This window comes from Akebia trifoliata, chromosome 15 (genome assembly GCF_017979445.1).
Source record: "Akebia trifoliata isolate Shusen 1 chromosome 15, ASM1797944v1, whole genome shotgun sequence".
Taxonomy (NCBI): Eukaryota; Viridiplantae; Streptophyta; class Magnoliopsida; order Ranunculales; family Lardizabalaceae; genus Akebia; species Akebia trifoliata.
In genome coordinates this window covers 21,773,174-21,789,649 of record NC_141389.1, presented here as the reverse complement: position 1 = coordinate 21,789,649, position 16,476 = coordinate 21,773,174, and the positions used below count along the sequence as shown (strand labels likewise).

Here is a 16,476-nt window from a genome sequence, read left to right as displayed (position 1 = left end):
CTATCTTAGGAATTATGGGTTAGTAATATATTTAAATTTAAATATTAGTAATGATCTATGTTAATTAGGATTTTAGATTAGGCTTACCATCTTGGTTGATGTAATTAATCCCTATAAATGTCTTATCAAGTTTCACGTAATTATCATATAAGAATTTTCAATAAAATCATATTTCTTCATGGTATTAAAGCTCATACTCCATTGAGCACATCGATCCTGGTGAGTCATTCTTCAGTGATGGCATCATCGCCATCGTTAGACCTAAATCTTTTCTTTTTTTTCCTTTACAATTTTTCTAGTTTTCTTAAAAAAAGTCACACCTCCTTACATATCACTACAAATCTCCCAAGTTCACATATTCATGTCTCACAATCTCTTTTTTTTTTATCTAAAATCTTTCCAACGAGAGTAATTTCATTTAAATAGTAAAATCCTGCGTTGTATGCTCTTGGGAGAGATATGACAAACCTAGTCTCATAAGTCACTAGCTTCGACAAACTTAAAAAATAAAGAGCAGGATGCGACAGTGATGGACTTTATAGATAGACAGTGACCACCAAAAAACACAAATGGATTTTATAGACTATCGAATAACATATAACTTGAAGAGATCAAGAGCAATTATCCAAATAAATCAATTGCATATTCCTTTTTCAAAGGTCATGCAATTACGGGAGGGTATTAGAGCATTGGATGGATTGTATTAAGGTGCATGAGATACACTTGATCATTGTTAATGTATCTCATCACAAATGGAAGGTTGTGATGAAGATTGGATATATTTAGAATATATCAATTAGTATTTTCTATCTTAGGAATGATTGATAAGCAATATATTTAAATTTAAATATTAGTAATAATTTATGTTAATTAGGATTTTAGATTAGGCTTACCATCTTGGTTGATGTAATTAATCTCTATAATAACCTATCAGGATTCATGTAATTATCATCCAATAATTCTCAATAAAATCATATTTTCACACATTTCTCTCAATTGAAATGTCGAAATTGCCCTAACCATTCAAGCTTGCCATTTTCATCCAAGAAAGTTTGATTTCAACATCTTGGTCGGGTTTTGGAGACTCCATTCCGATGAAAATGATTTGAGAAAGAAGAAAAAATCATTTTCAAGCTTTTTGAATATGTATGTAAAAAAACTAAGGTTTTTCAATTGTTTGCTTCATTTTTGCATGAAGAAAATCTATCAAGGATGGCTCTTTTGGTTTGAAATCATCTACACAAGTCGTTATGTCAAGTTTTAAATCGATCTTTCCATGTATTTTAGGAAAAACTCGAAAAAAAAAAAATCGGGTGGGTTTTACAATGTCGAGGTCATCAATTTCTTTTTTAATTATTGTCTACCTCACCAATTTTTTTATTGTCGAGGTTGACAATTTTTAAAAAAACTTATTAGTTATGTCAACGATAATTAAAAAATTGGTGACCTCACATTATAACACCCCATTCAATTTCATTTTTTTTAGCTTTGCCAACTAAAATACATGGAAAGATCAACTTAGAACTTAACATAATGACTTGTGTAGATAATTACATACCAAAAGAGCCATCCTTGATCGATTTCATCCAAAAAGGAAGCAAAACAATTGAAAAAACCCTAATTTTTTACATACATCTTCAAAATGCTTGATAAAAAAATCCTTTGAAAATGACTTCTTATTCCTCCTCAAATCCTTTTCATTGAAATGGAGTCTCCAAAACTCAACTGGGATGCCGAAAATCAAATTTTTTGGACAAAAATGGCTAGTTTGAATAGTTAGGGCAATTTCAACATTTCAATCACGAGAAATGTCTAGAATGTGTTTCTAAATATAAGTTACATACTTCCTATACACAAAACTAACGTGAATGTGTTATATAATCTTTAACACGATGTTCAAGTGTATAAGAAAATCAAATTTTACATACCTTTCTTACTCAGCATTTTCAAGTGATTAGTAGAGTACCCATTTACGTGCTTGTTGGTATTGAACATTTTCAATAATGCAAACCTTCCCTTTTTTATCAATAGGATAGGGGAATCGAGAAGACTCTTGCTGGCTTGGCAAAATCATTGTCAAATTGACATGAACTTGTAAGAAAACTCTGTTCATACATTGGTACCCCCTCAAAACAGAGAAGATTTGTTAGAGTTGGCGTCAGTTATGCTAGGAGTTCTTAGAGGAAAGGAATTGCTGAGTCATTGAAAGTGAGGACAACATATAGGCCATCGTGATAAATATTAAGGTTTTGTTGTATTCATGGTCATCTCTCATTGTTGGTTATGGGAGCATTGGTTTTTATAACTTTCTCTTCTGATGGATGACATGGTCAGAAGGATTCTTAGTGATGATTCTATTGTATTATAGTTTTCTATGAGTAGCATAGAAAAAAAATATATTTATCTTCATACTCTCGAGGTGTATTCTGAAATCCTAGGAGAAATTTTAATTATGAAGAATGTCATTGTGGAAGATGATATTTGTCGTTACATGCAAAGCTTACCTCCAAATTAGACTCCAGTTCACTATGGAGTTTAGTTAAAAAGCCAACAATCGACAGAAACTTTCATTGCTACAGAAAGTTGTTAGTATCAATTGATTTGACAACAAGAATTGATATATTTAAGATGATATTTTTGCTCCTATAATGCAAGTTTGCAGGAAAATTCGACTTCAAGATACAATGTGGTTAGAAAGCGCATTGTACAATCTATTGCCACATTACTTGTATGTAAGATGAACCAAAATGGATGCACAAATTTGCTCAAACAATGTTTCAAAATTTAAGATTTTTAAGTGTATAGTGAATCCTCTCAAAACTAAGGACTAAGATATACTTAGAACTATTTCAATAAGACATAGTATCAATCTTTATCCAAACCGTAAGTTATCTGATCAAATTGTATCTTACACGGAAAAACCTCTCATCAAATCATATGCCCTGATTGAGCTTTATAATTTGTTCATTATAGCTACAGTTTTGGCTGACAACCGACCCCTTTCTGAAGTTAATGTGGCAACTACTTGCTTTCGAGTTATTAAGCCATTTTTTTTTTCTTTTATAAGTAGTTATTAAGCAATTCCATTCTCTGTATGTTGGGTAGTCTATATTTTCTTTTCTTACCATCTATTTATGTTGTAGGATTCATATGAACATCAGGCTAGACAATCCAACCATAAAAAGGGTCATATTAACTTAAATGGTCATTACTGTCAAAATCTCTCCCAACATTGCTAAGTCTCCATTAGCAAATGAAATGATTTTTATTTTAAGATAGTCTTCATTACTTGGATTTACTTCTGAAAGGTAGAGTATTTATATAACCAATTCATACATATGATTCCTCTTGGCTTGTTGCTGTAAGAGTTGAGCCTGTGTGCTTAAACTTTCGTTTGATGCTCTAACAACTGGATGAAGTATCATGACATTGACTTTCCTAGCAGCATTATCCCCTAAAATAATGTTACAAAAAGTGTACATGATATAGCTAACATGATTTAGTACAATATCTCTATTGTAGTAAGATAGCCTATAGTCCATAGGCTCGTGAATGATACCACTAGTATAGAGCCCCATGTGTAATTGATACCACTAGTATTAACTTCACCTAATATGAAAATAAGAAACACCCATTGCTGTCTCTACCAATGAAGCCAAAGGTATGCCACTATAGATAACAAACCGTCTATGTTTATTTTAATAAAGTGATCAGAAATTAGAGTAAATAAACACCTTAGTGCACTCCAATTGATCCAAAATGGAATTGGAAACTTTACTTTGTATCTCGATTCCACCAAACACTAATTCATTAAATAGTAGATTTCCCATTTTTACAAATAATTTAGCGATATTTCTCACTTGATTAAATGAGAAACAACAAGCTTAACAAGAGTAGATTTTCCAATTTCTTTTATAAGTAATTTAGCAATATCTCTCACTTGATTAGATGTGAAACAACAATCTTAACAAGAGTAAATTTTCCAATTTCAACAAATAATTTGGCAATGTGGACATACTAGATTAAACAAATAATTTCAACTAGAGTAAATCATCTACCTACTGCTTAAATTGGATACGTCCCTAGCTAGTCTCATTTTACAAGTTTTCCAAAACATTCCCCCAGAAATGAACACATTAGAATTACTCAATTCTTCCAAATATTAGTTTTCATATAAACTTCTAATTGTTTAGTCACAATAGTGTTAAAAAACTCAATCGTGGCTAGGGATTTGTTGGTAGATCTTAGTCGATTCTATGAACATGATATGAATTATTACAATTGGAAATCAGGAAGAGGCGATTCAAATAAGGGTATTTTCTAACATAATATCAATTAAAAACCTTTAATGCCTTTAAACATAAGAAATAATTTGACATGGGCGAATCCGTACCTCCTTCTTCTTCAAATATTAATTTTAGATTAACTTCTAGATCAATGATTTTAAAATCTGATTGCGTCTGGAAATCCTAGTTATCTTTCTTCAAAATCCGAGATTCTGTGAGTAAGAGATCGAGCGAAGACTTAATGTTCAAAATTCAATCAAATCAAACGAAATCTAGTGTGAGTGAAAGAGAAAGAATCGATCGAACAAAAACCAGTATGAGTGAAAGAGGGAGAGAGTAAATCGAACGAAAACCAATGAATGAAAGAGAGAGATTTGATCGAACAAAACCGGTAAGTTAAAGAGAAAGAGATTCGATCGAAAAAAAACCAATGTGAGTCAAAGAGAGAGACTAAGAGAGTCGATTGAATAAAATCGAATGTATGAGTCGAGTCTGAGGCAATAATAATAATACAAGTCGAGCCGAATGAAAAAGAGTCTGAGTCAAGTCGAGTTTGAGGAAAAACAATTTTTTGTTTATTAGCGACTGTTGGAATCTGTCGCTTAAAACAATGGCTCAAAGCTGTCGTTTTTTTCGCAAAAGCCACATCGCTTCTTGCCTATTATGACATAGTGGGTTTTACAGTGTCAAGATCAACAATTTTTATTTTTTATTTCAATATTTTTGTTGTTGAGGTCAACATTTTTTTCTAAAATTATTGTTGACCTCACCAATAATTTTGAAAAACAATTGTCGACCTTGACAATAAAAAAAAATTGGTTAGGTTGACAATAATTTAAAAATTTGGTGACCTTGACTATAAAAATAGTGAACTCAAAAATAAAAATTGTCAACCTTGGCATTGTAAAATCTGTCTGATTTCATTTTTTTCAAGTTTTTCCACCTAAAATACATGAAAAGATCGACTTTAAACTTGACATAGCAACTTGTGTAGATGATTTCAAATCGAAAGAACCATATTTGATCAATTTTCATCCAAAAATGAAGTAAACCAATTGAAAAAGCCCCTTGAAAATCAATAATCGGGCTTGGAAAAGAGAATGAGAATCTCGTCTAACAAGAGGCAAGATTTTTGGTAATTGGTTAAGAGGTCATTCTCAATACGATTTATCTCAAACAATGGTGAAATAAAGTCAATCAAAGTTATATGGTTCAAAATAAAGACACAAATTTTTTGGATTCATATGATAAAAACTGATTAATTCTATGAACCTGAACTCTCTTACCTTTGATTTCTGATTTCCCATTGGTTCATCCGGTTCTTTTGTTTCTTAAAGAACGAGGCCAAACAACCGTTCCATTGTTAAATAGAGAAATGCGGAGTACTTCACCTTAAAGACCAAGCCCTCCAAAGAAGGTTTTGTTGACCCGCTTGATTGAGTACCTTCCTTCCTTCCTTCTCAAGTCCTCTTCATCAGAATGGAGTCTCCAAAACTTGATCTAGATTTCGAAAATTCAATTTTGTTTACAAAAAGGTGAGTTTGAATGGATATGGCAATTTTGACATTTCAATCATAAGAAATGTCCATAATGGGGTTCAGAGATTGTTTTGGAAAGAGGGATTTATGAAATGGACTATTTTGATAACCCGCAAAAGTCAAGGATTAAATTGAAAGAAGAGTTAGTATTAGGGACTATTAAATAATTTTTCTTAATATTTATCCTCAAGAAATATCCTTCTACTACTTAGAATATCATCATAAATATGGGTCACGATCCTTGTACACATATATCTACAACGTGTTTTGTCCTATGTAGGCTAAAAGTTTTGGTGAGGATGATCTCTATGATGAGGAGATCATCCTCACCAAAAATCAGCTAATTCTAAAACTTCTAATCCCGTATTTATGAGTTGAAGAATTGTGGACCGTCCATTTTTTTGTAAACCACTTTTGACAAGGTTAAAAGTTTTGGATTGAGCCCGATTTCTGGTGAGGATGATCTCTATGATGTAGAGATCATCCTCACCAAAAATCAGTTCAATCTGAAACTTTTAAGTCACATAGGACAAAACACGTTGTAGATATCTGAATAGATATACAGTACACGGATCCTAATCCCATAAATATTGTACAAACATTTAGATTTGACCATAGGTAAAATTAGTCCTAAGCCTATGGTACAACCCACGGGCAAGGCATACTAGTCTATAAAACATATTCTAAAAATCAGCTTTTGTCCAAAATCCAAACTCAGAATTAGACGTGTCAATGGGCAGGTTCGGATTGGGCTTGGTTGAGCCCTAACCTGATCCTAAAGAGGCGGGTTCTACTTAGACTGGCCCTATACTAGTATTGGACCTAAATTGACTCGGTCCAATAGAATGACTAAAATTCAATATTTTTAATGAAAAAATTATGTTTTTGAAATAATTTATTTTATACATATTTGCAATCTATATCCAATCCAAGTTGAAATTAATGTCGTATTAACTTATAAAGGTTATGTATAAGAGTTAAATTGTAATTAGATAACATATTTTAATTTTGTTTGAAAAATATTTTTTTAATTAAAAATATTATAAATATTTCTGTAAGATTAAGTGGCGGGTCAGGTCGGGTTGGGCATTATAAGGTCCTAGCCCAACCCGGATTGAACGGGTTAAAAATTATTAAGTCCGGCCCTACCTTTTCGGGTTCAATACGAAGGTTCTATCCTTTGTTTTATCGGCCGGGCCGGACCGGGCCTAGTCGAGCCGGATTAGCGGGCCGACTGGCTCAATTGATACCCCTACTCAGAATCAGAATCTAACAATCCGAACCAGATAATCTTACTGCGAAATCACTTCATATTATTTTGTATTTCTGATCTCTCTGCAACTCCTGAAAACCCCAAATGTTGGTTCTTCACCATTTTTGTTTTTAATGGAGAAAAGGAAGAACGATTGAGCTGGTTCGGTTCAACAATTTCATAAATATAAATTTTTTTATTAAAGTTGAGGGAGACTTCTCGCGAGGTATTTCTAGGGCTCCAGAAATGAAAGAAAGAAAATCAGTTAAATTCAATCTTCAGCAACAGCAGCAGAATGATCACATTTCTCCTTTTAAATTCGCTAAATTGTTAGATCCCGAGGCTTCTTGGGACAAGGTATGGACTTTCTTAATTACATTTCTCTCTAATGTCTCTGGTCGATTTGTGTTTCTTTTGTTCTATATCTCTCTTTGGCTTTCAATTTAGGTTTTTCAATTTGATCTGATAATGATGATCTCAATAGAAGTTACTGGTGGATTTTAGGGTTGAAGTCGTGAAATTCGAGTCAAAAATGTTATTTTCCCCAGCTATTTACTGTTAAATACAGTAAATTTGTTGTGATAGAGAGAACCTTCTAATATTAGTAGAAATATTAGTTTTTGAGATTAGGATTACAATTAGTAATTTAATTTAAATTTGAGTTATTTTTGTTTAGAATTTGATAATAATGAAAAAAAATTGACCATCTCGAATCGATCTAGGGGTTAGATCTGCAATCAAATCATTCTCTCATCTTATTCATTTTTAGCAATCTATTCATCAATTTATGAATCAGGGTCGGTCATTACATTTGAATGTTAATGATTGCAGGATCAATTGGGAGATGTTTTGCATTGGATAAGACAAGTGGTAGCTCTCATATGTGGGTTGCTATGGGGTGCTGTTCCTTTCGTCGGAGCTATATGGATTGTTGTGTAAGTTCAAATGTGCATGCCTTCTTTACCAGGAACATCTGTTGAATAGGCCTAATTTTGATTACCCATTCACATCATTTTCATTACAAGCATCGCCTTTTTTAATTTTATTTTATGGGTAAGCTGGACTTGAACCCACGATCTCAAAGTTGTTTTGCAATGTGTCAAACCAACTGAACTATGGGTCTAAGCCATACAAGCAACACTTTTTTGGATACACATGACATATAAAACTTCATTAGGCAAGCTTTAATTTGTATGGAATGTATTAACATCACTATGCTTTACGTTTTGATTTCTGTTTATTATCATTAGTACTATGATCCTGTTATAGGGCTCTGACCTCATCAAAGTTTTCTCTACCCGAAAGAGAGATTTTCCCACCTCCAATGACATTCACACATTTTTTCCTGAGATTAAAATCAGGATTTTAACTGTGTTATTAGGTGCTTCAAAGCAAGCTAGGGTCTGAAGGCTTATTTAGGGAACAGTTTGGTTTTTGATATTGGAATATGGACTGATAGCTTTTCAGATGTCAGGAATTATATGGTTTAAAATAATTATCATCTCATCTTTTGTTTAAGGCTATGGTTGGGAATTGGGAATCTTTTAGTACTCTCTTAGGGATCTGGTAATTGAGAAATTTTAGGAAAATTCCAAAATAAAAATAAAAAATGTAAGTGTTATCCTGTTGGGTATGAATCGCACTTATCAAATCTATTATTCTAGTTTGCCATGCATGCTTATATGGAATGCTGGCAGTATTTGGGGTAAGCTTATAGCAAGCATGACAAGACTTCTTGTTAGAAAGAGGGAATAGGGCATAAGTTAATTGATAAATTAGAAGGAAGTTTGCAAGCCTAGAGAGAACAGAGAATTGGCATGGGTTAGCTAAGGGAAATGTCCTTTACAAGAAGATGGATTTGTAGATGTGACTATGTTGGCTTAATGGACATTAAGTGTCATGCTCCGAACTCTGGATCCATAATGCTACTCATGATTTATGATTAAACTTGTGACCCAGGACTCAGGGGTGATCTAAAAAATATAATTATTAATTAATGGATAATTAATCATCATTATTATTATTATTATTTTTATAAGAGAACTTAATTAATTATTACTTCATTAGATTTACAAATCAAAAAAAGAAAAGAAAAGAAAAGAAGAACCAGTTAAACCTATTAACATAAGTCAAATTAAAACCTTAGGCCCGCTTGCCCCTTAACATCAATTAATAGAGCTAAATGATCATCTAGCAAATAAATCATATAGGTGAGAAAGAATCATCAAATCGTTTCCTCTCGATCTCGTGCATTGTCATCACTCCTTTCAACTAAAATCTGAAATTTTGGTAATAGAAAACATAAGCCACAAATTTCGGGTAGGAACTCATCTCCACCTTTTTCTAAGAATTAATATAGGATAATCGAATAGAATATGAAAAATTCACAAGAGAAAAATATATTAATGATCAATAACAATAGTAAAACCTTAATGACAATAATAATCTAAAAAATATTATAAAATACTGTCACCTTTGTCATTATACTCCAAACATAGAATTTCATAACAAATCTAACTACATCACACTTTCAAGTATGGAACTCTCACATTCTATCATAGATATCTTATTTTAGTTGAGAGAGAAAGTAAAAGATGAACCTACCTTTTTGCTACAATGAGTCTATGATTCAAGTATGTTTATTCACCCGATTCTACGAATGATTATTTCTTCTTTAATAATAGCAAGCAATCAAGGCTTGATTGAGATTACAAATATATTTTTTTAAGAAAAAGAAGAAGATGAAGATCTCCCTCTCTCACCCTCTATCCTATCTGTTTTTTAGGATGAGATTAAGCTTTAGAATAAAATAAAAGTGTACTCCCAAAAAATTCCAGGAATAATGTCACAAGCAAGGTATTAAATTTCTATTTCGATGTCTATTTCAGTTAGTCTGGAAATGAAAATATTTCGTGGAAATATTTCAATGAATGTGGAAATTAGTACATTTTTTGGAAATGGTGGAAATGATAGAAATATTAATGAAATTTTCATTAACCCTATAGGAAATGATAAAATAGGCATTAAAACACACTCATTAAGTCATCAAAATACAATAAACTATCATATGGAGTGAGAAATTGAGTAACAACATTTTGCTACACATACACACATGTATTGAGAGGCTGCCGGTGGAAATAAGAATAATAATGTTGTATTAACTACATAAAACTTAATATGCAAGACATTAAAATGAAGAAACTATTAAGTATTGCATTCATTTGTAATTATATTTCTTTATTTTTTGAATAAGTACGAATAAATTGCTAATGTATCCAACTAATTGAAACATGGTTGTTGTATGCGTGCTTATATAAACATACTAATATGCTTAGAATAGATTAATACAAGATGATATATATAACTAACTAATCATAATTCATTTATACTAATGGATGAATGTTCTATGCAGTTTTTATTAGTAAATACTATATGTAATTTACAAGTTCTTCTTAAAAGCAATTATAAGTTTTTGCAAAAAAGAAAATATTTTGGTCAAAATTTACTATTCATAAAATATTGCATTTTTATACCTAAAAAATGATGATTTCGGCCGAAATTCACTATTCATCGAAATATTTCTCGAAATGAATAGTGATTTCCACCGAAATATATACAAAAAGAAATTGTCATTTAAATTTCGTGTCGGAACTTGTGGAAATGGAAATATGTTGAAATTTAATACTATGGTCACAAAACATTATCTCATTTATTTGCACCAAATATTAATTCCCTGCCAATCTAGGTTACTCACTAATTAAGGAAAGCCTTGACTATCATAAACTTTTTCCTTACTTTAACATGAATATAAAAAATATCGATTTGAATTTTGAAAAGAATTTCCTACATGGATAATCTCTATCTAAGAAATGATTTTAAATTTTGAATGACTTTCCGAATTGATTCTCATATCATCATACTCTTAGATGATCTAAGGGTTGAAATTAAAGTTACACTTTTTTTTTCCTATATTACCATTCAATTGAAAAGGAACCAAAACACTTATTAAGGACGTCCACAATATGTAAGCTTTCTATAAATTTTATTTTTATTCTATTCAGAGATTGAATAATACCAAAATGAGACTTAATATATTCCCAAAATAACTCCACCAATTTTGGCTTGATTAGTGGGTCTTTGAATATTTCTTTTAAAACCTAAGATAAGATCAATTTTTCATACAAGCCCTTAATTTTAAATTAAATAAAAATCCTTCCTATGCGTTATTAGTATTTGTTTTTGATAGATAAAAGAAACAACAAATACAAGCGGCAAATTGAGATAACCTACCAAAGGAAAGGGAAACAAAAGACAAGAAAGCAAGAAAAAGAAATAAAGGACAAGCACAAAGCTATGGCTCCGACAGATTACAAACACAATCCCAATGGACAAGGAAATTCTCAAAGAAGATCCCTTTGAATTTCTTACTAATTACATTACAAAACCACTATCCACTAATCATTTTCATAGACTCATTTATCCTTTTTTAACAAATACTACCCACACTACATGTACTTCTATGATTTGAGTTACTAATATATCTACTAGATTTATTTATTGGGTCCATACATTTTAATTAATGGCTCAATTATATATATAAAGCCAAAAAATCTATTATAGTAGCAAATTTTTTTATTTCATAAAATTATTAAATTTTGACAAATAATTTTCTAACATAATAAATTATGAAATGTTAATTATGAAACTATCATTATTTCAAAACAACAAACAATAATGATTATAATCTATCTCCATTATAGGGATTTCAGAAGTATCATTGATTATATAATTCATAGGTTTTTGGATCAGAGGTATTACATTAAGTCGTGATGAATATAGTTGCAAAAAGATAGAGTTGGAGTAAGGATATTAAGATGGAAAGGGTTGGGTCTTTTTTCTTGCAATTGGGTTCACAATTTCTCTCTCTCTCTCTCTCTCTCTCTCTCTCTCTCTCTCTCTATATATATATATATATATATATATATATATATATATATACATGAGGTCTATAGCTACTCCCTATATTTACATTCACCACCAACCCTCTATTTAGACAAATAAATGGTTTGGATTAGTGCTGATGTGGCCTATAAAAACTACTTTTAACATGGCTCGGCTCGAGCCAAGCCAACCCTTCTTTTATTAAAAAATATTGGAAATTTAGACATAACCTTTCACACCCTGTAAATATTTGACACTTCCCTTCTTCCTAGACCAATGACATGCCACTCCTTGACTCCAGTCCTCTTCTATAGACTATTAGAAAATGACTTCAATACCATTATCTTTTTTAAATTAAAAATTATGACTTTTCTTTTTACAAGATAAAGATGAGGGCATTTAAATCATTTTACATAGGGTTGATGGGTATCTCTAAATAATCCCAAACTAATTTGATCGAAAGAAGGAATTTCTTCTTTTTCTCTTAAAATATTCTCTCTTTTTTCAATCGTTTCTTCTCTTTGTTTTTTCCCGTTTCTCTTGCATAAACAAAAGAGTAGACAGGGATTTGATTGGATTCAGAGTTCTATTAAAACAAGCATCAATGAATAATATATCTTTGGAGGTGGGAACACATAACGTTTGGTATTGTCTCTTTCAATAAATCAATTAACAGTTTCCACTTTTAATCCATCAATGGTAGTTTTATACCAAGGAAATGGAAAAAGAATTCATCAGAAAAAGGATCGCTCTCCTTTTTCATTTCGAAAAATGATTCTGGCTGTTTCCATTTACCAATTCTAAATTCCCAGATTTATACCTGTTCATAGGTCTTCATTTTCAGCTAACAAATAACAAAGAAATTGATTGATTGGCTCTCCTTCTTAGAGTTCTCTTTGCCAAACAACTCTTTTTAAGTCAGAAGTTAAAAGTAGCATTTTTTTTGGTAACTTAGAGCCCGTTTGCATACACACAAAAAATAATTATTTGACTTTTGAAAGTTATAAAGTTTGTTTGGATTCATTTTAGAAAATTACTTTTAAAAAGTAAAAATTCTTACTTTTTAAAAAGCAAAAGGAAAATACTTTCTACTTTTTAAAAATTACTTTCTTCCAAAGTTACTTTCTTCGTAGCTACTTTCTACTTTCTATCTAAACGGGCTCTTAATACCCACCAAGGTTGTTACACCAATAATGAGAGTGGATATATTCCTATCTTCCATTTCATTTCTTTTCCTCTCTTTCCAGGCTTATTGGTATACTTGCCTTCTATTAATCTGAGCGAACTTTCTCCAAAGAATCCAGTTTTTGTTCCATTAACCAAGATAAAGCAATTACATTTTATGGGAGACTTCAGAAACGTGACTAGTTGGGTGATGGGATCCAAAAGTTACCTATGGAGTACATGGTATCGAAGAAATAAAAGGACTATATGCTTTTTTCTTCTTTTGTTTCCACTGCATGGTCAAGAGGCAAATTAGGAATAAAAATTACGGGTCTGTACAACGTTACTTAGCCCATCAGTTAACTTTGAGAGTTCTTTTTCCTTGGTTGTTAGGCCAAGGTTGGGGTATTGGAATGTGGCTTGCTAATAAAAATTACATGTAAAGCACGTGTCATTGCTTTATAAATTTTAACTAAAAGCTCAGAATAGTGTTTCACATAATTGTCCCTAATATATGCTTTTATCGGTAGATTGTTGAATAACCTTTTTTTTCGGTTTTCAGATTTCTGGTGCTGTCTTCTGCTATTGTTTATGGTTATTATGCAATGATCCTAAAGATTGATGAAGAAGAATTCGGTGGTCATGGAGCTCTCCTTCAAGAGGGACTATTTGCTTCTCTAACTGTCTTTCTGGTACTTATTCAGAAAAAAATCCTTTTCTAGAGCTCCTTTATTTAATTTTTTTTTTTTTTTTTTTAGAACAAATACATATACTATCAGAGTCGTGCTGGAGTGACCTTAAGCTGGAACCTCATATTGCACTTCTTGACATGAAAATGGATAGGAACCATACATGCTTTCTCACTTGTATCTCGATGAAAAGCGCCTATGGTTCCCATGCACTTTCACTCAAGAAGTGCGATATGAGGTTCCAGCCTGAGGTCACTTCAGCATTATTCATACCACCAAGGTCAATGTTAGTTTAATAACAAGAAACTTTCTACCCTTTTGTCGATTGTGCAGCTGGCATGGATTCTAGTATACAGCTTGGCACACTTCTGATTGACTAGTTTCCGCTGACTTGGCAACAACTTTATGAGCTAGATTTCTCTCTTTTTTGCCTTTTATCGAGCAACAACTGAATGAATTTACTGGATTATGTGAGCTCCCCCATTGCCTAATCGACGGCATTGTTAATTATTTTCGTCCGGATTCATTTTCTTCTTAGTTCTGTTTATACAAGCTGTAACATTCAAAGGTCCGACTTGGGCAGAACAAGAATGCTCACAAAAAACATTCAAAAATTTGTTGGGTAGATGGTTAGTTTGGTTTAATTTGGCTAAATCTGGGAAAGTTTACAGTTTTTTGGATTTCATCCCAAAAATCCATCTTCAACCTCCCGAAAAACTTTAACTTGTTCTTTAGATTTGAAGATTGAAAAATATAGAATCTTGAGGTTGAAGATAATGGATTTTAAGGAAGAATCAATGAAAGAATGTTTAATATGATATTTGAAGAAGAGAAAGGTAGAAGAAAGAAAAATCAAGGTTGCAAGACTAGGCTGTATGGAAAGAGGGAAAGTTTGGAGCTAGGGAGACTTTCAAGAGAAAAAAAAAAAAAAAAAAATTGCAGTTGCAGCCCTTATACAAGAAGATCACGATTAAACGATTTGGCAATTAATCAACAAAGAACCATGGTGATTAGTTGATTTGCAGATTTAATAGTTAGGTCCCTTATTTGATAAATTGTTTTGAAATTTTGGAAAATTTTACCGACTTTTAAGACAATGTATGTAAATATCCTCTATTTTTACCTCCCTCGATGAGAAAGACAAGGTCCTGAACTCCCTGGATTTACCCTTTTCCCCTCAATTTAGAGAAGTTTATGATGCATTTTCAGATGTTTTGATTCAATCCTAATTAAACATATCTGATTTTCTTGAAAAATGAAGGTTGAGATCATAGTCACCAAGTCGGAGTACGGGTTTCAATGGGCAAGAAAAAAAAAAAAAAAAAGAGGAAAGAAATGGGAACAAAACGGAAAAAAAAAAAAAAAAAAAAAAAACGATAAATTTATCAAATAAAAAATTATATATATACATATAGGGTCGGGTTCCTGCAACACACATTGCGACACACATATAGACAACGTGTTTGTCTTATATGGGCAAAAATGTTTGGAATGGGCTGATTTTTTGTGAGGATGATCTCTGTGATGAGGGGATCATCCTGGCAAAAAATCATCCCATTCCAAAACTTGTAACCCCATCAAAATTGATTTACAAAAATTGGACGGTCTATAATTTTTCAACAAAAATTGGACGGTCTAGAAGTTTCATAATGAGCTGATTTTTGGCAAGGATGATCTCCTCACCACAGAGATCATCCTCACAAAAAATCAGCCCATCTAAACATTTTTGCCCATATAGATAAAACACGTTGTCTATATGTGTGTTGAAATGGTTGTCGTTTGAACCTGACCCATATATATATATATAATCTAAATTTTCAATTTCTTTTAGGAAAAAAAAATTATTGAATATCTATGCATGATAACCTGTTTCCACGCATAATTGTACACTTTATGACGAAAACAGGTCTAACCATTAACATATATTTTGAGCAAAATAAAATACTATTAAAAAAAATTAAAAATCATAAGAACAAGATACTATCATAAAATCTCACATTAAATAATATTTATGAACTAAATCACAAAACACCATTAAACCATAAAAAATTAACCATAGGCCTATTATTTTTTATTTTTGAAAAAAAAACATGTTTAAAACATAAAATCAAATAAATAATAAAGTGTAAAAACGTTTTTTTTTTTTTATTATTTTAAAGTCAGAGTTACAAAATGTGTTTTAAAACATGTTTTAAACGAGACCTATTGAAAGATTTTTGTTACTATAGTTGAGATCAGAGATTGGGCCAAGGACCCAAAAGGAATTGTGAAAAAGAGTAGAAAAGAGGGTAAAGAGGTAGGCTCAAAGTTTCCTCATGGGATCAAATCAATTCACCTTTGGTGGACCGTCATGTTTCCTTTGTTTTTGAATTATCATGATTGGTTATAGCTCAACAAATATTTGCTTTGATGGCAAAAGAGTAGTTGAGCTGGTTGTTAATGATACAGACCTTTAGGTCCAAGTTGTGGATGCTGGATCCACAAGTTATTTCGAAAAAACTCGTGTAACAAATTTTTGATATCGATATCTGTATCAAAATCAAACTCTAAAATATTTTTATAGGTTTGGTTGGATGGTTGGCGGATTGTACCCACCCTATCGTCAA

The 16,476-nt window shown here is 31.6% G+C and overlaps 1 protein-coding gene across 1 annotated transcript; it reads left to right on the top strand.

Moving 5' to 3' along the window:
* Nucleotides 1-7,101: 7,101 nt before the first annotated feature.
* LOC147384599 (uncharacterized) lies at nucleotides 7,102-14,514 on the top strand. The gene is made up of 4 exons (XM_086426515.1): nucleotides 7,102-7,433; nucleotides 7,908-8,011; nucleotides 13,744-13,873; nucleotides 14,204-14,514. The coding sequence occupies exons 1-4, from the start codon at nucleotides 7,323-7,325 to the stop codon at nucleotides 14,240-14,242; spliced, it is 384 nt and encodes a 127-aa protein (XP_086282641.1). The 5' UTR covers nucleotides 7,102-7,322; the 3' UTR covers nucleotides 14,243-14,514.
* Nucleotides 14,515-16,476: the final 1,962 nt, after the last annotated feature.

What these genes read in the sequence shown, in the direction of transcription:
- LOC147384599 (XM_086426515.1), top strand. Translation starts at nt 7,323, where the DNA reads ATGAAAGAAAGAAAATCAGTTAAATTCAATCTTCAGCAACAGCAGCAG. An exon ending in CCGAGGCTTCTTGGGACAAG is followed by an intron (nt 7,434 to 7,907) that starts GTATGGACTTTC and finishes TAATGATTGCAG; the next exon opens with GATCAATTGGGAGATGTTTT. An exon ending in CTTCTCTAACTGTCTTTCTG is followed by an intron (nt 13,874 to 14,203) that starts GTACTTATTCAG and finishes TCGATTGTGCAG; the next exon opens with CTGGCATGGATTCTAGTATA.